General features: G+C 44.7%; 1 protein-coding gene across 3 annotated transcripts in view; it reads right to left on the bottom strand.

Annotated features, from left to right (window-relative positions):
- The window catches only part of PAX5 (paired box 5), a 130,902-nt gene that overhangs the window by 79,673 nt on the left and 27,780 nt on the right, over nucleotides 1–23,449 (bottom strand). For all 3 annotated transcript variants that reach the window (XM_083883898.1, XM_083883897.1, XM_083883896.1), the window contains exon 6: nucleotides 729–904. In XM_083883898.1, coding sequence (XP_083740024.1) covers nucleotides 729–904 — 176 coding nt within the window. The remainder of the gene's footprint in view (nucleotides 1–728; nucleotides 905–23,449) is intronic.

Raw genomic sequence — 23,449 nt, 5'->3', positions numbered from 1 at the left:
TGTCTGATATTAAGAACACTGAAGATTAATGGCTGAATACATCATTAAGTAGCAAGCTAGACCAATATCGGTGCTGACAGCAATATATTAATTTCTACCTCCTTCTCAGCAGCTAAATTAAATACTGCCACCCAAGAAGAAGAACACAGAGAGACATAGCTCATCAGTTTTTTCATGTGCTTCTATACTATGCCTGCAAAAATGGATTTTTTTCAAAAATATTAGTGCCAAGTCCTTCTCAAACACACTGTAGATCCATAGGTGCAATTAATTTACCTTCACATACTAATCAGGTGTTTCTCTCAGCAAATGGCCAGTTACATGTCTAATAAGCCATTTCTGAATACAGAAAAAATCTCATTTGTGTCCACAATCATGCTCACTGTGCACCAAAATTAGGCACTGGGTTTTGCAAGTCTTCTCCTTGTTACCTGCACTGCCTTCTTTTGATCTAACAAAAACATCAGAAGCTGTGGTGCTCTTTAAAGATTCATATGATGCAACTGGTCCAGATCAGGTGTCATTTCATAGCCAAACACTTGCTAATGCTTGCACAATGAATGTTTTCCTTGATTTTTTAATAGGTGTTAATGGCTAACGTGGACTTGGCTGAAACAGGCTTGACAAGACATCTGTCTTCATGTTTGTCTACTTTTGGTGATGTCCACCAAACAGATCTCTGCCAGTGGAAAGCATAGCAGGAAAACATGAAATATTTGCAACAGTACCTGCTCTGGTTTGATGGGCTCAGTGGTTGTGAAAATGTCAGAATAATGTTGTCTCTCAAAGACGCGATCCAACACTTCGAGCTGCTGCTGGGTGAAAAGGTCTCCTCGCATCTGTTTCCGAAGAAAATCTCTGCTTGGGAGAGAATGGCCATTTGGTACTGGAGATTCCTGAATACCTTTCAAAGAGGAGAGAGAAGAGGAAAAATAAGTAGTCTCACTATGTGACCTACAGTAGAATGTCTTATTTTATCCCTTGAACAGATGTAGATACCAGTACCTAAAATAATGAAGGCTGTTTGAGGGGTTACAGTTTGCTGGAAAACACACTGTGCATTACAGGCAACCCTTAACCCATCAACAACTTCACGCATCATTTAAAGGCAGGATGCAGGATAACAGTCACATTTTTGCCTGCATCACTTTTACTGTGCCAGCTGGGAAGCTGTCTGGTTCATGGCCTGTATACAGGAGAACGCCCAGGATGAGTAGATGGCCTGATGATGACAGTCACAGTCAGCTTGGGTCAACTCCAGCAGAATGCTTTGTCCAGGCACCACCCACACACTCTGTCCACCTGCAAGTCCTGCTCAACTCCATCCCATGCTGAACTCTGAGCTCTGGCATGGACTGTCTGTGAAGCACTACCAGCAGCACTGGCCTGGCAACCCCAAAGCACTAACACAGCCTGAGTTGTACTAAACTGGGGAATCCCTGGGCTGAGTCACCACTGCAACACCGTCAGCAAGGCCGAGTCCAAGATGCACTCCTGACCCTCCAATTCACTTTGTATTTCTCCAGCTTACTGGCAGGACTCAAACCTGGGCTCCAAAGCACATTTTCCTCCTTCTCCCCTTTGGTAGAGATTTTTAATAGGAGTAGTAAGTGACTGAGCATGGCTGAAAAGCCACGAGACAAGTTTGAAAAATGTTTGATTGGCAGTCTGAAAAGACTCTTGCAATACAGGGACTTGTTTCAATTTGCTTTTTGCAGATTCACAGTGGTTTCCTACTTTTTCTTCACCTGTCAGTGCTGGAAATATGTCTTTTATGCACTGAAAACTGAGATCTGCAGTATTCCCAGGACTCCAGGAGGTGGAACTCCAAGAACAACAGTAAATATCAGATTTCTTCTCCAGATGGCAACATTGAACTAGACAGAGGGAGGAAATGTTTTAAAAATAGCATCTAGCTGCCAGAATAGTTCTGAGGAGCAGAATTCAAATGCATCCTTAACAGCAAGATTTCCATGAGTGCTGCAGTTGCTTACAGTCCAAGAAATCAGCAGAGGAATAACATCACCTAGACCTCCTCTGGCAGATTCTGCATCAATTTTTTTGATTGTAAGTATAGAGATGATCTGCACAAAACCAGCCCTTTGCTGTAGACATCAGTTGTGTCCACAAGCACACGCTGGCCATCAGTAATACAAGTGATGCTTGGTGGATGTGATTTTTCACAACGGGCTATTGATTTAAGATCATCCTTCAGCATAAATGAATTTTTCAGAAAATGCTGTCTGTCCAGAAAACTGGGCTTTTTTAAAGCAGAGTTCTCAGACTGAGGGACCAACACAGGGAAATACCTCTTTCAACCTCTGTTGCTAACACTGAATTAAAGTAGAACTCTCCTTATACTGAACAGACATTGGATGTTAGCAGTTAATGCTGGAAACTTCCTTCTCAATTTGAGATCAGCAATTTCAGTGACAACTATTTTATATGTATTTTCTTAGAGAAAGTCACGCAACTTTATCAAGGGTAGATTATGTTGGCTTTTGTAAAGTACAAAGATCAGTTTATTCCACACAGGAAGGGAAACAAAAACCTGAACCTGTGGTCTCAGTAGAATGTCTAAGTGAGGAAAGGTACAGTGAAATACAAGAAAGCAGTGTATCTTTAAATAGTTTGTTTCTCTCTCTCTCTTTTTTTTTTTTTTTTTTTTTTTTAAACTATTCTAAATCAAATAATATCTAATAGCCCCTGTGCTGAGTTTAGTCAGCCATAGCTTATAAAATTAAAATTCTGCTTGGTAGCTGCACAGTAGCACAGGGCCAGGGAGACCCTGTCTCTGGAACATGTAAATGCTGGCTTTAAATTTCAGATTAAACTGTTATTCACAATTTGGCATCAAAGTTATAGTTTTATGCTGTTTTGGGATAAAGGGGATGACAAAAGGGAGTGAAATGGCACAAGACAGGCGTGACCTGAAAACTGTTCTTGGAGATTCCAGTACAGCACTATTTGTGCCCCCAGAGATTGGAAGTATGAGATCCCCTTGTGTTTGAAGATGGAGCAGCAGTCCCACCTTTCAGCAGCAGCACTTTTATTGTGAAGTGCAGCTCCAGATTTTTGGGAGTGAGCACCTTGCAGAAGAGGAGGCTGATGAAAGGAAATCCAGGGACAGCAGGCTCAGCCAGACACAGGCACTGGGGCAGCACAGTGCTGGGAAAGGTCTCCCACCTCAGAAACCAGAGTGTGAGGTCTAGGAATAAAGGCACCATGATGCCTGTGCCATCACATCCATGCATCTATCCCAGCTGCCCTTCATCCAGGGCAGTGAGGCTGAGGATGATCCTAAGGCACTGCCACCAAAGCACAAGGAAGAGAAGGGTATTTCCCCAAAAAAGAAAAGTATGAAATCACATGGAGATGGCAGTGGGGCTCTGCAGTGGTTTGGTCTCAAGGTCAGTATTTGGTGTGTTGCTGGAAGCACAACATATGCTGCCAGCCAGAATGGGCTGCCAGCTCACACCATTTGTACATCCCTGTTTGCCAACACCTCCACAGGCGGTCCTGAGGACATGAGATGGGATCAGTCTCCAAGACACATTTTCCAGTGCAGTCAGGCTGTCCTGGGATGAGGAATAATGTGTGCAGCATTTGTGCCAGGGGGAACCTAAACAAGAGTAGGATAGTACTGGGACCACTGAGGTGGCTGACACTGCACAAAAGGAACCACCCAAGCTTCCCTCACTGTCATAATCACCTGCTCTCTGCATCCTGTGAGCAAAGGAACAGCTTGTACTTTTGCACTGTGTGTCCCAAATTTAGACTAATTGCCAGTTAGTTCTGGATTGCACTGTAGAACTAAAGGGCTTCCTTTACACTGCATATGACACACAGGAGTTTGTGAAGGTCTTCAGGATATATTTGACTGCTAGACATTATATAAATAATACCATTAACATTATACTTTGTTTAACTAGAATATCTTTGATAATTAAAATACTGTTGACAGGCTTGAAACAATTTTAATTATGAATAGGTGCCAGGGAGTGGTAAAAACCATTTTCATATATTCAGTGCATCCACATAGGGTTGCATCCATGTTTTATTGACAGTAGCACTACATGTGTACCTACCTACTCTGCAAAACAATTTACTCCCAATTCAATGGCATCTTTCCAGAAATTTGAGTAAAGAGCAGAGATGTAACACTCTCCTTAGTACAAAAGATTACATTCTTCCCCAACAAACATTCCTTTATCTCTATAAGATTGTGCATATGGGATAAGATGATGCCATTACCCAAGAGTTTCCTGAACTAGTTCTGATGAAATGCATTGAGACCTGTCACAATGCTGCAGGGAGAGCCTGCACATGCTGCTCCTCCAGCACCAGGGATCCAGCACATGCCATGCTTGTTCAAACAGCCACCCTACTGTCTGATTCAAGTCCCTCCCAGGCATCCCACCTAGCTCAGAACACTGACTCAGTTTCCCATAGATGCACACAGCTTGGAGAGCAATCCCACCTGCAACCTGCAGCTGAAAGTCTTGTCATGTTGGAGACAGGTCTGAACAGCATCCTCCCTGGCTCCAAACTCACTGATAGGCATTTTCTTGGCAGGGAAAATGCAATCCTTTCTCACTCTGAAATGCATGGACACCTTCTGTTTATATCTTAATCAGAAAAACTGACCTGTGGTTTCACCACAAAAGCCAGACATTTCTAAAGAAGCTGGCCTGCCTTGGACATAATCTTGGTATCAAATGCAAGCAAAGATTTTCTGTGGCTAGCCAAAGTCTGAACAACCTAGGAAAAGTCTGTGAAGAGTTAGGCACAGAAGAGGTCTGCCTCTGAGAAGAGACACCACCCACAGTCTTGCTGACAAAAGACTGCTCAAGTGGTGTGGATATCATCCAGAAAATATGGAATCACTGCATGGTTTGGGTTGGAAGTGACCTTACATACCATTAAGTTCCAGTCAGCTGCCATTGGCAGGGACACCTTCCATAATTCAGGTTGCTTAAAGTCCTGTCTGACCTGTCCTTGGACATTGCAACTAATACATCTTTGCTAATTAAGAGCAAGTTATTTTCTGAGGACCTGAGCAAATAGCAGGATCCATTGAAAAAATGTGATGAATTGAGATCTCATTTTTCTAATGCAATTCTGTGGTTAGATACTCATCCATGACATCCTTTCTGAAACAGCAGGGGAATATTTGAAATTGCTAACAAGAAACCCAGAATTTTAGCAATCCTCACCACACAACTCACTTGATTTAAAATACTGTTTCTAAGACTACAGACCAAAACAAGAAGAACAAAAGACACTATCTTCACCAAACACTAAAGCATATTTAAAAGCCTTAAAGCTTTGTATGAAAACAAGGCAAAATATAGAAATGTCAGTAAAAAGCACTGAAATGCAGAAATGGTTCAGCTCCACCATTTTTTATACTGATAAGGACAGCAGCACAATTTCAGATAGTGATAGAACAAGGAGGAAGGCTTTTAAACTGAAAGAAGAGAGATTTAGATTAGGAGGGAATTGTTCTCTGTGAGGGTGCTGAGGTCCTGGCACAAGATGCCCAGAGAAGCTGTGGCTGCTCCTGGATCCCTAGCAGTGTCCATGGCCAGGTTGGAAGGGGCTTGGAGCAGGCTGGGATAGTGGAAAGTGTCCCTGCCCATGGCAGAGGGTGGAACAAGGTGGTGTTAAAGGCCCATTCCACCACAAAGTATTTTAAGATTCTATGATTCTATTTAAATACTGTATTATAGTGTGGGACAGACCTTGCTCTGGTGTAGTTCTGCTTGAGAGTCTCAGCAAGGTGACAACAGCTGAGAAACAGGTGCCAACGACCAATCCAGCTGGATTAATATTTCCAATGCTATTAATAATAAAGGTGTGCCATGAAGCATGCACCTCCGTGGTAGATTCATCTGATGCAGTGCTCTTCTGAAGATAAAAGGAATCTACTGATTTCAGATTGTCAGGTTTTTGGTTTTGGTTTTGTTTTTTTTTTTTTTGAGCAATATGCTTCTACAGGGTGAATCAAGGAAATACATAGCTAGTGCCATGAACAGCCTACATTCGTAAAGGACATGATTTCTGCCTCTAATTTGTACTGTCCAACTTCATTACCTGTTATCATACCTAATTACTCCACCTTATAGGGAAATGCAGGCTAATTAGGGAGGATGTTATTCACCACATTTAAAACATTATGAAGCAAATGAAATATTACCAGGAGGCAAAAAGGTGATTTGTTTTCTTGTAGTATGCCTGTAAATTAGTCCACAGAAGATAAAGGCTCTGTTTAATTACCACATGGAAGGTTTTGTTTAAAATGTAAGCTGAATTTTTGTACCACCTTCTCAGGATTGTATACATTTGGCAGACAGCTGCTTCAGAATGCTCTTCCCAGCAAAGCATTAGTTTCAGGACCACATATGTGGAGAGAGATCTTTGTATTTACAAAATTCAAATTTTCTAAGCCCTGTTATTTCTTTTTCCAAAGGACAATATGACTAAAAAGGATCTTTATATTTTGAAGTGTATATAGCTGATCACTGTGCAAATATTTTCAAGAGAAATCACTATATTTCACAAAGGTGCGTACGAGTTTTATCGTAGATCAAAGTGAGAAAGAAGGGGAAAAAAATGATAAATCATCAGAGATCCAAAAATACTTTTCATTTGGAGAAGATATCAGGCCATTTCAGTGGCACTGATAGAGTCTCTGCTCTGTCTCCATTACCACTGAAGGCAGCCGGAGTCAGGAGCTGACTACGCTAGATTATATTCCCTATAAGATGGTCACCAATATATATATATATGATCTTCAACCTCTATTGATTGACCAATTTCACAAGCAAAGACTGGTGAAATGAAGCTGAAATGAACATCATGCTTTAACTCATTGAACCCATCAGGCCTGAGTTAATCTCACTGCCCACTGTCTCTGATAGAATTCAATTGATCAATCATGTTTCGGTGATAGTACCATTTCAGTGGCTTATTGCTTCTTCATTTCAAGCTTTGACCTGTTAGATATACTTGGACCAGCTCAGCTCCTTCTGGAGACACAGACCCATATCTGCCAACAGCAGTGCATTGTCCTGCCTCTCAAGCGCAGGAAAACTCAGGGAAGCACTGGTGAATACTCTCACCTTCACATTCTGTTTTTACAGTTATTCTACCAACTTTGCAGTCAGGATGAGCATGAGAACATAAGAAATCTGAATGGCCCAAGCCCGCTGCCCTCTGGTCAGCACTTGGAGAAGCAGGGACAGTGACAGTTTGGTGTCTGCCATCTGGCTCCAGCCCTTGTGTGCAGTAAAAGCAGTGCACACTACCAGTACATAGACTGTCCCCAGAACAACCCCACCTGGACACTGCCAGCACACTTGCACACCCCAGAAGCACAGGACTGGCCAGGGTTCACCACTGGATGGCAAGGGGGTCTTCAGTTATGTTTCATCTGCCATTTAAAGGCATAGCCAGCCTGAGTGCATCCCATTTGTTACTATCCTGGCCTCCCTCCTTCCCTTTGTTCCTGCAGAGTCCCCTGCACTGCTGGAGACAAGGGTCATTTGGATTTCACTGAACCTTGCTCCCAGCCACCTTTACTCGAGCCAACAGCAACTGGAGGCTCCCTGGCTCTTCTCAGCCTGCCTTCACCCCCTAGACAGTCTTGCAGACCAGGCTGCATCTCTGTAGCTCCCTGAGGTGAGCTCTCACCACACCACACTCCTTCCAGCAGGACCCATCTGCACTGCAGACCAAGTCCACCCAGTGCCTGCACATCCAGCACCAGATTTCCACTGGCTCTGGGGAATGGATGAAGCAGGACAAAAGGACATGTGCCCTGTCACTGGTCTGTCAGTGCTGCTCTTCCTAAAATGCTAAGCAGCACAGTGATTAGCACTTTTATTGCCAACCAGACACCTCTGGTGCTTCACTGTTGAGTTGTGAAGCTCTTCTCCTCTTTCCTGTAAGGCAGCTGGAGGTCTTCCCTCATGTACAAGCTGGAGTCAGGCTGTGAACCCACATATGAGCTGGAGCTGTGCCAGTACACCCTCGAGATGCCACCCCACAGCATTGCTCTAAATCTGCACAACAAAGCTGGTTTTAAGACTCACCAACAAAGTGGGGTTTATTGATTGAGCAGATTTCCCATGAGATTACAGCTGTCCTCCTCCAGTTATTTTATCCCACTGTAGCCATATGTGGAAATGTTTTTATGTATCTCCTAGGAAAAACCTGCCATCTCTGCCATCCCACATTCAACAAAGATATGGTGGGACCTCACACCTCAGCAGCCCTAGTGAATCTGACAGCGTATACATCTGAGCAAACATTTGTGCAAATAGTGCCACTGAGTGGAGCTGGATTGCTTGTGCACCTGCCCAGACTACCATCAGGATGGACTTTGCTCATGCCTCAAGCCTTGCAGGTACAGGGCACAGCCCTGCACCCTGCACAGTCTGCACCTGGGGGCAAACAGTGCCCCTGGGCTGGGGGACTTCCCACAGGTCAGAGCATCTGACAGCAGGCCTGGACTTGTTTTGCTGCCCAGCAGCTCCAGCAAGGGCTGTGATGGTGGAGAAGAGCTCGTTGGACTGTCCCCTACACTGTTCTAGGACCCCAGCACAGCTGGCTGTGCTGTGTGCCCACCCCAGTGGGGATCCAGGCACACAGTAATTGTACATCTGTGGAGCAGCATGTGCTGGTGTGCTGATCATGCCTAGCCTGGCAGCTCAGCCTCCATGCAGCATCTTCAAGGAACCACAGTGATGCCCATGGGCACCAGCCCTGCAATGTGGCAGATTATCCCTGAGAACAGCAGCTGGAGGGACTGATGAAACCACAGGGAGTTTTGTGACTTCTTCTTCTGCCACAGTTTTATATATAAACAACAGGAAAAATTATGTCAGTGGTACACCCCCTGCATGGAGGGGAATTCAGAAGTGCAGAGATGAGGGTTGAAAGGAAGAGGCTGAGAAAAAACAGAGCAGATGCCCCAAGCCTGGCACAGGGAGTGGGAACATGCATCTCCTGGGCCACAGGAGACTGTGGGCACCTGGAAAAGCCTCCTGGTTTATAGCACCCCTCAGCCAGCTGCAGTGTAATATGGAAATATGTTTGTATTTCTCTGATTTCTGTAGTAACTAGGTGAGCTGTAACTCCAGTAATTATACACAAAATGTCATGACAAGGTTCTTTAAAAATGATTGTGTAAAACTGATTCTTTTCCTAATCCATTTTTGTAAGCTGTGTTCAGCTTTAGGGACACGCATTTTATACCATGTACTCCCAGCTCAAAGGGGCATTTTTAAAAGGTTGTTAATAGCTTATTGAAGCAATTTTAACATAGTTTATACCTACTTCCATACCATGTCATAACATATCTTTTCATCATTTCTTTCAAAAAAATATTTTCTATGTCTGCCTGGATGACAAGGACTAATGCAGGTTGCAGATGAAACTGTGCTCTGTGTAGGTTTGGAAATGCTAAAATGGCCTTTTGTTTCAAATAAGAGGGAGAGGATTTACAGCTCTGAGAAATACTAGGAGACAGAAATTTGACAGCCAAAGGAAAAGTGGTGGTAGGACAGGCAGCCCAGTGGGGTCTGCACAAACAGTGACCAGCTCTGGAACGTGAGCTCTGCTGCATCCCAGCAAGCTCTGCCTGTGATGGGAAACCTTCAAGCAAGGCAAAGCTCCTAAGAAATGCAGAGAAATCCCAAACAGCAATGCTACTCCTCCTAAAATGCACATTCCTAGCAAAACATTGAAGCAGTACCACCAAGATATGGTGAGGCTGGATTTACTAAAAGCAAAGGAGAGAAAAATCCTGTGGAGGATGAGGCTTGCTCTACCAGCAGTGGTGCTGTGCATTGTCTTACAAATGGAAGGTATCTGTCCACATTTCCAGTGCAATTATCCACAAAGACCACTAATAAAGAGTTCTTAATACCTGCTGACTGTGCATAAATGAGATACCTCCTGATTTTAAAAAAATCACAAACTGTGTTCAAGCTTTCAAGTGTTGACTTATAGAAGGAACCAATGTCACAGATGAAGCCACCATGATGGCTTTCAGCCATAATGCAATACACAGGAATAAAACACCATTATAAAATGTAATATACAGCTACAGATTTTTACAAGTAGCAGAAAGTGCAAGCGTAATGAAGTTTTTATATATTTTATCTGCATACATTAGTTGGGAAAAATTATGCTTTAAATATCCTCCACAGCCCTGTAATGTGGTTTTAACACTTAAATTTTTGTGTACTTCTTACACCTAGGAGCCACATCTATCCTTTGGCTTCCTTTCCTGCCCACCTGAAAACAGACATGTGCTGCCACAGTGACCAAAAGCTGGAGAGTGCCTGAGCTGCCACCATGCACTTTGCTGCCTGTTCCATGGTCTGGCAGCTCCAAAAGTCAGGGAGGTCACCAGCAGTGCCCAAGGGATTGGCACTAATGGGAGGTCCCCACAGCTGCACCCACTCTGTGCTGGGTACCCTCTGGCATCCTCCAGCCTCAGCACCCACCTCCAGGAGGGAGGGTACAATGCTGCTGTCACCATCCCAGCTCTCACCACTGCAATTTAGGAGATCTTGTCAGCTGCCACAGGAGATGCTGTGAATGAGTGGGATGTGCAGAGCAAAATTTGGTGGGCTGAGCAGTGGACACTGTCTCTCTCAATGTCTTTGAGGTTTTTGATGTGTTTCCCAACACCTCCTCCTGGAGAAACTGATAGGATGGAGAAGTGGGCTCACAGTAGCCTTCTGAAATTCAGCAAAGACAAATGCAAAGTCTGGCACTTGGGAAAACATAATTCAGGAGCCCATCACAAGCTTGGATCAGCCTGGCTGGGAAGTGGGTCTGTTGAAGGAACCCTGAGGGTGCTGGTGAGCACAAAACTCAGGGAGAATGGCCAGTGGGCTACCATGGCCCAGCAGGATGCTGGGCTGCATCAGCAAAGGTGTTGCCAATAGAGATAGAGGAGTCATTGCCACACTGTTCTCAGCATCTGGAAATGCTGTGCTCAGTTTTGGACATCACTGTGCCAAACAGATGTGGGCAGTCTGGAGAGGTCAGAGAAGGGCCACAAAGATGAATCGAGGGCTGGGTGATCTGGGTTTGTTCAGCCTTAAGAAAAGAAGGCTTAGAGGAGACCTTATTGTCATGTTCTATTAATAAAAGTGTGCCTGCAAAGAAGATGGAGACTCCCTTTTTTACAAGGAGTCACATGGAAAAGATACAGGGTAATGGGTACAAGTGAGTCCTGGGGAGATTCCAGTTGGACACACAGAGAAAATAATCAGCAATGAGAACAAGCAGCCACTGGAATAACCTCTGCAGGGCAGAGCTGGATTCCTCAGTGTTGAGCACTTCTAGGATTTGGCTGGGCAGAGTATTGTCTTGTCTAGGCCATGATTTTGCCAATAAAGGTTGGACCAGACAGTGCATGAGGCCCCTTCCAGCCTGGTGTTCTGGGATTCTATATGAAAAAATTAGATGATGACCCAACAAAAACATTGTGTTTCTGTATATGCTTCTATTTTATGATTCTGCCATAAATGTGGAGACTGAACAAAATTAAACAGCCAAGATTTTACTTTCAAGGAAAAATGGTGTAGCTCTTTTCTAATTGCTGTAAGTAATTAGTGTCATCTAAACATTAATTATTTATCCTGCAGGAAACTTAGCAATATACAGTACAACTCCCCTGATGCTGTGCTTATCTCACAGAAGCCCTTATTAAGCACATGTGGGTGAATCTCCCTGCATGTATTTGTGTTATTTCAAAACCTGATTTCATTCAGTGAGAGGTTGAGGGGATCACTTTTTGGGCCTCATCACAAAAATTCTTGCAAAGATCACCTGGGTGAGCCTGCTCCTGCAGCTTGAGTTACCGCAGGCTCCTTACCACTCCAGCAGGTGAGGCTGACCTCATGTCTGTGCCAATTTTTCCAATCTCACTTATTTCCATTCTATCTAATAAAATAACTGCTCCAGGAAAAGAATAATAATTTTATATATATATATGTGTATGTATGTATGTATGTATGTATGTATGTATGTATGTATACACAACACATTTTACTTATTTGATTTTATGTATGTATCAATATATAGGGAAGGGGGGAGAGAGAGAGAGAGAGAGATGGCTAGATCTTGGCAAATAATTTTGGAAGACCACTGTACCCAATGTTTCCTCTTTGCTGCCAATAGCCAGATGTTGCCAACCAGTGGTTTCCATGACTCAGTGATGGTGGTCTGAGAGCGAATACCTGGCATGGCAAACAAAGTCTTGCCTTCTTATGTTTGATGCTGCAGAAGCCAAGGGCAGGAATGTGACTCTCACTGTGCTGCAAAGCTGCAGTGATGGGGAAATTGTCAAGACTTTTTCTTCTGTAGAAAAGCACTTATAGACTGAAACTGAATCTTGTTCACCGGCAGAGATCATTTCTGAAGAACTGTGTGACACAAAGCCCTACTGGGGAAAATGCTGAACATGTGGGTAGACCCCATCCTGAGGCTTTTAAATTAAATTTATTTTAGTTTTCCAGCTCAAAATCATTTCAGTGCTTAAATAGAAATTAATCAGCTTATATGGAACCATAGAATCACAAATCCAATTTCATTGGAAAAGTCTTCTAAGATTGTCAAGACTAGCAATTTACCCAGCTCTGCCAAGACCACCAGTAATCCATGTTCCTAAGCAGCATGTCTACAGATATTTTAAATCCCACTAGATACCACTGCACCACTGTCCTGGACAGACTTTTTCAATGTTTGACACCCATTTCAGTGAAGAATTTTTTCCTAATATACAATCTAAATCAGTCACAGCTGAAGGCCATTTCATCTCATCCTGTCACAGAATCCCAGACTGATTTGGGTTGGAAGGGACCTTAAAGCTCATCTCATTCCACCTTCCACTGTCCCAGGTTGCTTCAAGTCCCATCCAACCTGGCCTTGGACACTTCCAGGAATGGGGCAGCCACAGCTTCTCTGGGCATCCTGTGCCAGGGCCTCACCACCTTCATAGGGAAGAATTCCTTCCATGTTCCATGGAACCTTGCCCTCTGTGAGTGTGAAGAATCACCCCTTGTGCTGTTATCTATCTATCTATCTATCTATCTATCTATCTATCTATCTATCTATCTATCTATCATCATCCACACCTAGAGGTATTTGAATGTAAATAAGCCATCACTCCTCATGACTAACTAAGCCTGGGCAGGTACCAGCTTCTCCTCACCCACTAGGTATTCCTGTCATTTATGTTAAAGACAAGAACTTTTCTTTTAAAAAGGTTTACAGAATCTTTAGGAGAGGCTCATTAACATTTTTCACAGTTTCACTTCCTTGTCTCTTTTTGACTTGATTCCCTTTAGAAAGGAAGGAAACACACTGAGGATGCATGCTGCCTGAAATGTTTCTTCCTTACATATATACCGGAGTGTATACATAAATATTTACATGTAGCCATGTGTTCTTCACAGAACCATGCAGAATATGTCCACTTCCCCACACCCCAGCCTAAGGCACAGATGGCAAGTCAAAACCACTCAGGATTCACAAAAATTACTGGGTTGCACTACTCTACTTTTAGGTAAAATCTCTGAAATAGACCCTTTTTTAGAAGGAAAAAAAAAAAAAAAAAAAAAAAAAAGAAAAAAAAAACTTGTAACATGTGACTCTGATATGGCTGCAAAAGAGGGAGGCCAGGGGTTTGGACAGGGAGGCCATTAACTCCCCCAGTAGGAACTGAGGGATCCCTATCATCCATGCCAATTCCCCTCTCCCTGGGGGTTTTGTGGCAAGCAATGACTAAGGGTCTGCTCTGTTACCAACACTGGGATTAACTGGGAGCACACTGCTGGCACCCTACACCTTGCATCATTCCCCAGATGCCCACCTGCTCCAGCCAAGCCCCTCCAGCACTATTGAATCCCATCTGCTGTCGTGCCCTCTACACATCTCTCAGGAAGGCAGCCTGTGCCCTGCCACCCACCGCCTCCAACACCTTCTTTTGCCACTGGAATGTGGGCACCAGTTGTTACCATAACACACTCAATTGTTCTCAGCAGTGCTCCAGCAAATAAAGCCATTAATTACAGCCTTTCCCTCAGCCACCGTTGGCTGGAGCAGCAATCAATGTGCAACCCCTCATTGCCTGCTCTCAGGGAGCAGAGACAGATGCCATAAAAATGATCCGCAGCCCGTGCCGAGCCCCGCCGGCGGCTGTGCCCAGGAGCGGCCACCACGCTGCTCCGACACGCGATGCCATATTTATTTGGGATGCTGCAGCCGTGGGGGAAGGCAGCCCATTAGGCGATTATTTTTATCTTATAACGTCAATTTACTTATACTGATTGGCTTCCTGCCGCCAAATATCAATTAAATTGCAAATGCCTGCTGAAGCTTATTTTATGTCTCTTTACCCTCATTTCTTTCTTTCTTTCTTTCTTTCTTTCTTTCTTTCTTTCTTTCTTTCTTTCTTTCTTTCTTTCTTTCTTTCTTTCTTTCTTTCTTTCTTTCTTTCTTTCTTTCTTTCTTTCTTTCTTTCTTTCTTTCTCTCTCTCTCTCTTTCTTTCTTTCTTTCTTTCTTTCTTTCTTTCTTTCTTTCTTTCTTTCTCTTTCTTTCTCTCTCTCTCTCTCTCTCTCTCTCTTCCTCTCTTTCTCTCTTTCTTTCTCTCTCTTTCTCTCTCTCTCTTCCTTCCTTCCTTCCTTCCTTCCTTCCTTCCTTCCTTCCTTCCTTCCTTCCTTCCTTCCTTCCTTCCTTCCTTCCTTCCTTCCTTCCTTCCTTCCTTCCTTCCTTCCTTTCCTACCTTCCTTTCCTTCCTTTCCTTCCCCTTCCATTTTCTCTTCCCTTTTCCCTTCTTTTTCTTAGGGAGAGAGAGAGGGAGACAGAGAGGGAGGGAGAACCCTATGTTCGAACATAATTTAGTCTATTCCCCTTTCCATATCTCAAAGGAAAATCTATATCTCCCCCTGGAAGGCCATTTGCCCTCTGTTATTGGGATCTGAGGTATCACAGCAGTGGGCAATTTGTTTCAACCAACTACCGCCAGCCCATCAGGACTCCTCAGGACCTCTGCCATCTCAATGCAATTGTATCTGGTATTTCCATTTATGATTTGTTTTTAACAGCTGCAGTACCCAATAGATGAATGGGTTTGAGATCTCACAGAGTGTGCCCACCCCTTCCTGCCACAGCCATCTCTTGTCCCAAGATGCTCATCATCTTGATGATGCAGATTTCTGCTTGTCCCACTGGCAGAGACCCTCGTTAGCTCAGGCTGCTGCCCCCTGACAGTTGTGTCTCAGGAGGTGACAGGGTGGCCAGAGCTGCCAGAGATTGCAAACTGTTCCCATGACAAAGAGCTGCACAAGTGGCCTTTGACAAATGGGGAGCACTGGGAGCAGGAACCTCTCCAGGGGCTGCGGGTGGGCTCACTTTGCTTTGTCATGGGGCTGGGGGCTGCCCCTGTGCACACACACTACCCAGGCAGCACTTGGCCTCCTCTCACCTGGGGAAGGTCTAGCCAAGACATGGGACCTGCTGGCACCTACACCAAAGCAATGTGTCAGACATCACCCCCTCACTGCTGTGACCTTCTAGAACCAATGGAGACCTCTGGCACAAGACCCTCTAGCACAAGACCCCAGACCCCACTTCACAAGCAAACACACCCCATCACAATATCCTCAAGCACCTCTGCCCATGCCTACAGGGAGAGAAAGGGAATGGGACCACATTACACTAATGGGGATGGAGGGCTTGAGTGACCATCAGTGATCAAATCAAACACCTCTGGCAGCCAGAGACTGACAGCAACACTGAGAATTGGAGGGAGACAAAGAAGGTAAAGCACAGCTGAAGTGCAATCAGAATGAAAAGGAGAATGCCAACCATCAGTGAAGAGCCCTCAGGTGCAAACTACACCTGACTCAGCAGCACAGTAGTGGATAAACCCCTCCAGCCCTGCCCACACTGCCTCTGACTTCCCACAGAGTGTCTGGATTCACCGAGGAAAAAAACAGAGATCACAAGTCCAAGAAAAATCAGCTGCAACCTCTCTAGATGCGGAGAATCTTTACACCTTTACCTTCATTGCTCCACAGTGCTGTGCCCACACACTGGGCCTTGAATGGGTGCAGAGAAAGGGGCATGCAGGGGTGCAGCATGAGAGCAAACACCTTGCCACACATGCACCTTCATCCAGCCAAGCACTGAACACATTGTAATCTCCTATCAGCCAAGTCCTACCTGTTACAACTGTCTGTAATGAGCCCAAAAATTCTTTGGCAATTTAGAAAAATGCAGATGAGTTTATTCTGGGCTTGCCACTGCCAGAGTGATTGTCACAGCATTGACAATTATCTTCACAACAAGATTTTGGACCTTTTTGTAAAGGCTTAGCAAGGTTTAAAAGCCTGGGCCCATGTATTTGAACAATGCAGTCAGAGAGTGAGAGAACAAACTATGAGGAATGCACCAGTGTGCACATAAACAACTACAGCTGTCTCTTCACTTAAAACATACATACACTGTATATATATACGTGCATAGAGACCATCTATATACCATCTGTCCATCTATATTGCTATTACCTGTGTAGAGATGTTGATAAAGAAAAAATCAGGGGTCCTAGAAAAGACCTCTTCACCCTTGGCAATGTTGATTATTGACTGGTTCATTCAGTTCCTGATGGAGATAGTGTGATTGCCTGGGATGTAGCTTGCAGGTTTCTAAACTGAAGGCTCCAGAATCAATTTTGTGGTAACTGGTTAGATGTGACCAGCTTACAAACTCAGCATCGGTGTCAGGAAGCAAATCCAAGTAGCACCACTACTTTTTAAAAAATATCAGGAGTGAGGAAAGGCTCCTGGTTGAGCAAGTCACAGGACAGAGCAGAGATTAACAATTTTGACTCAGTTTTCATCTCCAAGGTGACAAACAGGTACACAGCAGGTCATGGCTGGTGGTGCAAAACGATCCTGAAGCTCACAGCTTGTGCAAGAAGATTTATCACTCCTGAAGGGAGGACAGTGCCAACAGCTTCTGCTGGGTGAGACTGGCTTGGCTGGAGATCACCACTTCCTCCGTTATTTGAGAGGGCCATTCTTCATGGTGCCTGTGTGCTAATGGCAGCCTCCACCCTATGCCAGCTTCTCTCTGGGTCTGCCCAGAGAAGGGCAGGACAGAGAACAGGAGTTTCTTGGAAAGCTTGGCAAGAACTTGTCCTTGGTGGTCAGAGGCTTATGCCCCACTGGTGGCCAGGGGAACTAGACATGGATACTCCACTGCTGAATGAATTTTCCACTTCTCTGAGTGTTGAAGTAGCACCAGTTTCACACTCTGGAGTCAACTTGAGTCAGTTGAGTCATCGACTCAACAGCTCCATTTTCATCCATGACATCCTAAGAGAAAGCAGTCTTTGGAATTTGCTTCAGCTGTGACAAGGATCTGGAAGTATGATTCAGCATTCAGAAATGAGACCAAGAAGTTACGGAGGTTTACACTGATATGACACACCTAACTAACTAACTTCATGCGGAACCATGAGAGATTCCAGCAGCACCACATCCTGACATCCTTATTTAAAGTAAACTGACCCTGTAAGGTGCTGTGGTGGTGAAACCATCAGGTACCAAATGCTGCTGCAACAAGTAACATGTAGGTGTAAGAGAGAGAGAATAGACAAACTGAACAGTTATACAAATTTAAAATTCGAAAGCACACACCTAAATTCTTCCAAAATAATCTTCCTTGGATTCAGGCATGCCTATAATTATGTTCCTCCCATTGCTGAGCACTAATAACAGTTCTGGGCCAGTCCCCATTGCCATCCAAGACCATGATAGTCAAGGACCGTTCTTTGTCCCCTGGCTGGTGCTAGGCAGAAAAGGACAGGTTCTGCTCTACCAAAACCCCTCCCTCTTCCAGAAATGCCAACTCCTGTGTCCTTCTGCCTGGGAGAAAAAGAAAATCAGTATGAGGATGGGGAGTGGATGGCTAGGTGCTCATTCTCAAGGAAGCAACTGGAAACCCAAGGAATCAGAGAAGAAAAAGACTGCTGCATGACTATTTCTTATTAGTTGACGTACAGACAAAAAAAGTCAGGCACTGTCAAGCATGAAATCTTATTGGGACAATAGAGATGGAATTGCCACTGCTGACAGCAATGTTTACAAGGGCATGATGTGTCGATGCTGCACAGCATGAAACCAGCAGCCCCGTCTAGCTCTGTGAATTGTAACAAGAGGCAAAATATCCCATTTGGGACAGATAGGAATTGTACCACCAAAAATAACCTCTCAGGTGTAAAATCCATTACAGGTGGAATGAAGGAAATGCAGAGGAGCCCAGCTGGCACAGCAGGAGGCTCCTGAGCTTTCTCCAGCCAAAGCACATAGCAAACATGGTCTCTGAGAGATGACTTGACAGTGAGTTTGAGGGCTTCCCTTCACCTCCAGCCAAGAAAAGGTGGAGTAAAGGGAGGAGGAATGTGCCCCTCACACTGTAGGCTCTGATATTCAGCCAGAAGGTATTGCTTAAGCATTTTCAGGCAACGTGCAAGATACTGGACCATCTCCCTTCCTTCAGGCACTCTGAGCCCTGTTATCAGACTGCTGAGAAACCAATACCACTTCTGAAAGGTCTGAGTTTTTCAAAAGCCTCCACTCAAAGGGAACTGTATACAGGGCAGTTTGGCAGCTGAGTCCAACAAGCCTTAAAACTGCTAATTTTGAGACCTTTCAAAGAATAATCTGACAGGCAAATGTCCCAGGGACAGCAGGCAAAAATTGTATTGCAGGGAAAGTGAACACAGAAGGAGTAACTTGACTGCAAAGGTCAACAATAATTGGTAAGAATTTTTAGAGGAGAGGCTGAAGCAAGTTTAGCCAATATGAGACATTCTGGTGTCTTCACCTGAAATGCTCAGTCACCATGAAGCTTTTGATGTGCACACTTGTGCATCAACTCACAGCTTCTCCCTTAGGGTTGTGCCTTCTCTCTCTCATGAAACACTGAAATGCAAAACCAGGATATGTATCCTGGCCATTAGATGCAGCAGCGTGGGGGTGAGCAGTGCCTGCTCCAGCAGAGCTATGTGACAGCTCATCAGGCAAAACCCAGCACCCCAGCAGTTACTGCAGCATCAAAGGGAAATGAGGCTCTGCTGTGTGAGGTGGCCACCACTCAACCAAAGCTGTTCTTATAGATAAATGTTTCCTCATTGTAAGTTTTCTTTCTTCATATTTCGCCAACTAAAAGTTGATGTGACTCATGTAAAGCATCTGAAAGAATCACCTCGTGATGCCATCATTCCCACAAGAGCAGCATCCTACAGACCTTGTCCTGCTCTGCTAATCAGCATCTCTGGAGTCCTGGTCTAGTGAAAGGTGTCCCTGCCCATGGCAGGGGAGTCAGAGTAGATGGCCTTTAAAGGTGCCCTCCAAACCAAACCATTCTGTAATTCTGATTCTAGGTCCTATAAGAGACATCTTTTTCCTGCCTCTGTACCATTTTGCAAGATGTCAGAGAACCATAATGACAGGGCTGCAGGAAGTTTCTAAACAAATGAAGTGCTGATGGTGGATGCACATCGCTACTCAGCCTGCGACCAAAGAAAACCAGAGAGCAGCTGATGCAGTCTACAAACGTTTCATTGCAGCCAGCACCCCATTACAGAGCTACAGGGAAGCAGTTTTATGAAGATGGAGTGCCCATGTGATCAGAAAACCATCACATTTCACTGATGTTAGTACCTGACAGAATTCCAATACACTGACCTCCACTGTAGACATCTCTTTTGCCATGCTCAGATCAGCCAGATCAGTGTCCAGCTGATAGGAGATTTTAACTGGATTTCCTTTCAATATAAGATATCTCAGCCAAAAATCCTTGTTTCTTAACCTCCCCCTGTAATATGGGTCTGCAGGAGCAAAGGAAAATCAGTCTCCAGCTAGAGCTATAACTTTAGGGGAATTATCATAGGTATATGTTGGCTACAAATATCTCTTAGCAGAATCTCAGATGAGATAAAACCTTGGCAAGCTCCACAGTCACATCTTATAGTCATCTGAAGAGAAGACATTGATTGCTTTCAGAAGACCAACTGCTCTTCCCATCTCTGAAGTCATGGGCACCATCATGTGGACGGTCATTGCCCCAGAACAACCACAAGAACAGGGAAGAAGCTGTGGAGGCATCTCCCTAGACAAGGCTCGTGAAGAAAATGGAGACAGGAAAGGCCATGGCTCTGAAACTAACTCCAAGCTCAAGCAAAGTTGCTCCAGCATTATAGGTGGAGTGCAGTGACTTGAGTGCACTCCTGTCACCACAGAAGAGCTGGAGTACAGAAGAACATACTTCAGATCACTTGGGGCAGACTGCCCAGAAATACACACAAAACAGAGAAGGTCCTGCTGAATATCTAATTGAATACCAGGTGCAGTTGAAGGTTCCTGCCCATAGCAGGGGGCTGGAACTAGAACTAGGTGGCCTCTAAGGGTCCTTCCCACTCAAACCATTCTGTGACTGTGTGGATATGAAATGGGGAGACAAGTTGCAATCAGTCTTGTTGTGGAGTTCAGCAAAATACCAGTGCAATACTTCATCTATCAGACACTCATAAGTCCTAGTGGAGCAGAAAGGGACAACCATCTCTAGATTTTCCCAATTAGGGCTTCCTTTTCCATCTATAAAGTCTTCTCAAGTTAAATTTAAATTAAAAGGAAAAAAAAAAAAAGAAAAAAGAAAAAGGGATTTTGCTTTTTGCAGCACATCTGGTTGCAGCTTAAATACAGCTTTTGGTGCTTGCTGATGATGGCTGTTGCTGCTCTGCCTGACCTGCTGGATGTCTAGAACCCCAGAGAGGCACTGGGCAGGCACAGGCATAGAGCAGCCTCAGGAGGGGCAGGCCGTGCAGACAGCCTGAGCACCAGGGGCTGATGGCACATTCCTGTGCCCTGCACATGCTGGCTATGCTTGAGCCAGTGCATGTCTGCTGAGAAGCATGTCGTCCCCTGTGTCCATCTGTAGTTCCATGGCAGAGCAAGCCCTGACCCCAGGTTTGTGCTTTAGCACAAGACTCAGCAAGGAAACCCCCACTGTACGCACTACAGCTCTCTCTGAGCTCTACCATATTCTCATCACTATGCCATGACAAATTTGTAAAGGGGCTCTTCTCAAGTTCTGGCACATCCAGGAAACACAGACTGCCTGCAGGTGTGAATCCAATGCTCCTGCAGACTTGGTATGACCAGCTGTTTATATAATTAGGAAAAAACCACACAAAGTGCAAAATGCAGTTGCCGAGTCTGATAAAAATAATCCCCAATGGGACTATTCTGCAAATACCAGGGGAGGGCAAAATGGGCAGGAATCAATCAATAGTCCACAACCACCCCTAGCAATGAAAAGCCCTCAATGCAAAGTACTCACACAGAGGACATGGCAGACAAAAACTGAACTGGAGAGATCTGCCAGTCTCAGGACACCTCCATTTTCTGCGTCTCACTGATTTTGCTCTCTGCTCATGGGGAACTTTGCAATCGCCAACAACAAGCAATTACGGCTTACAATATTAACTCCAGAGCTTCCCAAAGCACCAACAGAAAGGGGTTTTCCACTATCATTCAGGATTTCAGGAAGCTCTCATTTCAGTCAAGGAAATACTTTTGATTTTAAAATCCCAGTAAGCTTGAATTGCTTGAACCAACTACAACAGCAGCAGATTTCAGTCCCTACATGATAATCCCGGTGCTGGAGCTGCACTTTGTGCAGCCATGGAGAAGGCAGCTGACCTGACATTACCTGCAGAACTGTTTACTCCTTCCCTAGGGGCAGGAGCACACTTGGGGAGTGGGGAGAGCATGGACAGCCTAGCCACACCCTCACCCTGACAGTCACCCCACCATACAGATGGAAAAAGGCAATGGAAAACCTATTGCGACTTCTGGGGCACAGAGAAAGCCTGAGAGAGAAATACATAACACTTGGAGAGCTCTTGATATGACAGAGTTGCCAAACCATTTACTTAATGCCCTGGTGTTGGACCTTTTGTGTAGGAATATAGCCCCTGCCTCCTTCCAACCACCATCTGCAACTGGCCAAATCTCTCTTCCCAGGTAAATGAGGCTGAGCCACTGTAGCTCCCTTAAGCTCCCCTCCTCTCAAATATGTTTGAAATCCAAACATTTTTTGTAACAGTGCAGATATATGCTGACCCAGAGACACTGATGTACAAACAGGGAAAAAGGGGAAAATCCAGCACCACAAATCAGGATATGAGGTGTGTGTCCCTCCTCTCACAGAAACACCTTGTTCAAGAGCAGCATATAAAGGGAACTAACCACCAAAAAAGCCAAACAATATTTTCTTGATTCTGTTCTTCAGACCTCTCAAAAATCACTGTTGTAATCTAAAATGTGCAGTAATAATTGTGAAAGTTTGTGAATAATATAATTTATTAATTGTAAGGCAAAACTTTCAACACCTCTCTCTGTATATTCATACGTGATAGATGCATTAGAGATACATAGATACATGCTCTGTACAGGCACATAGGTACATACATGCATTGTGACTGCACCTCTGGATTCTACTCTGGATTCTACTGATTTCTTGATAAATCAGAATTATTCATCTTGCTCATGACTTTTCTACTTAATTTATATTAGCATTTACAACAAAATTCCATTAAAACTGACAAGTCCTACTTTTCCACAAAACTCCTTCTTCTTTCAAAAATGCATTCCTACAAAAGAATCCTGGCCAGTCCCAGTACTGGCACCATCAGGATGATCTGACAAGTCACCTACCCCTAAACTGAATTTCAGCTAAATCTATATGAAGAGGTTGTTCCTTGAAAAACATCTAGCAGTCGACAGCTCCTGATGAGAACAGCTGGAGCTTCAGCAGGGCTGCAAAGAGTGGTGGAAGTCTGGGCCTTTCATTAACATAGCTCTGAAAAAATCCCTGCTCCACTGAAGCCGGTGGCACACTGGCAGGGCTTCACCTCCGAGCCAGAGGAGAGCTCTCTAGAAAACAGGGGCCCTGGGGACCACATTAGGAGAAAAGTGACAAACATGCTTGATGTGCACACAAGACAGCTGGTAACCTGCTTGCTCAGAAAGGGCAGCTGTGCTGGCAGGGAGTTTTCCTGTGCTGAGCTGTGAACAGGTGAGCTTTGCTGATGGCCAGGGCAGAACCAGTCCATCCTTCATAAACCCCTCAGACATGGGGACATCCTCATCTGGGGACAGCTGCCCACTACCCACTGCCATCCACCTGGCCATGGCCATATCCACAGGGATCCTTCAGAGGTCATGAGCTGGAAACAGAACGCCAGAGAGCAAGGATTTTGCAGGCAAAGCCAGGTGTCCAGCATGCCAGCAGCTCAGGGCATCACAAGGAAACTGGGACTCGCACTGACAGTGAAGAACATGGAATCCT

The sequence above is a fragment of the Zosterops lateralis genome (genome assembly GCF_965231275.1).
Source record: "Zosterops lateralis genome assembly, chromosome: Z".
NCBI classification, from domain to species: domain Eukaryota; kingdom Metazoa; phylum Chordata; class Aves; order Passeriformes; family Zosteropidae; genus Zosterops; species Zosterops lateralis.
This window is presented reverse-complemented; position numbering and strand designations above follow the sequence as displayed.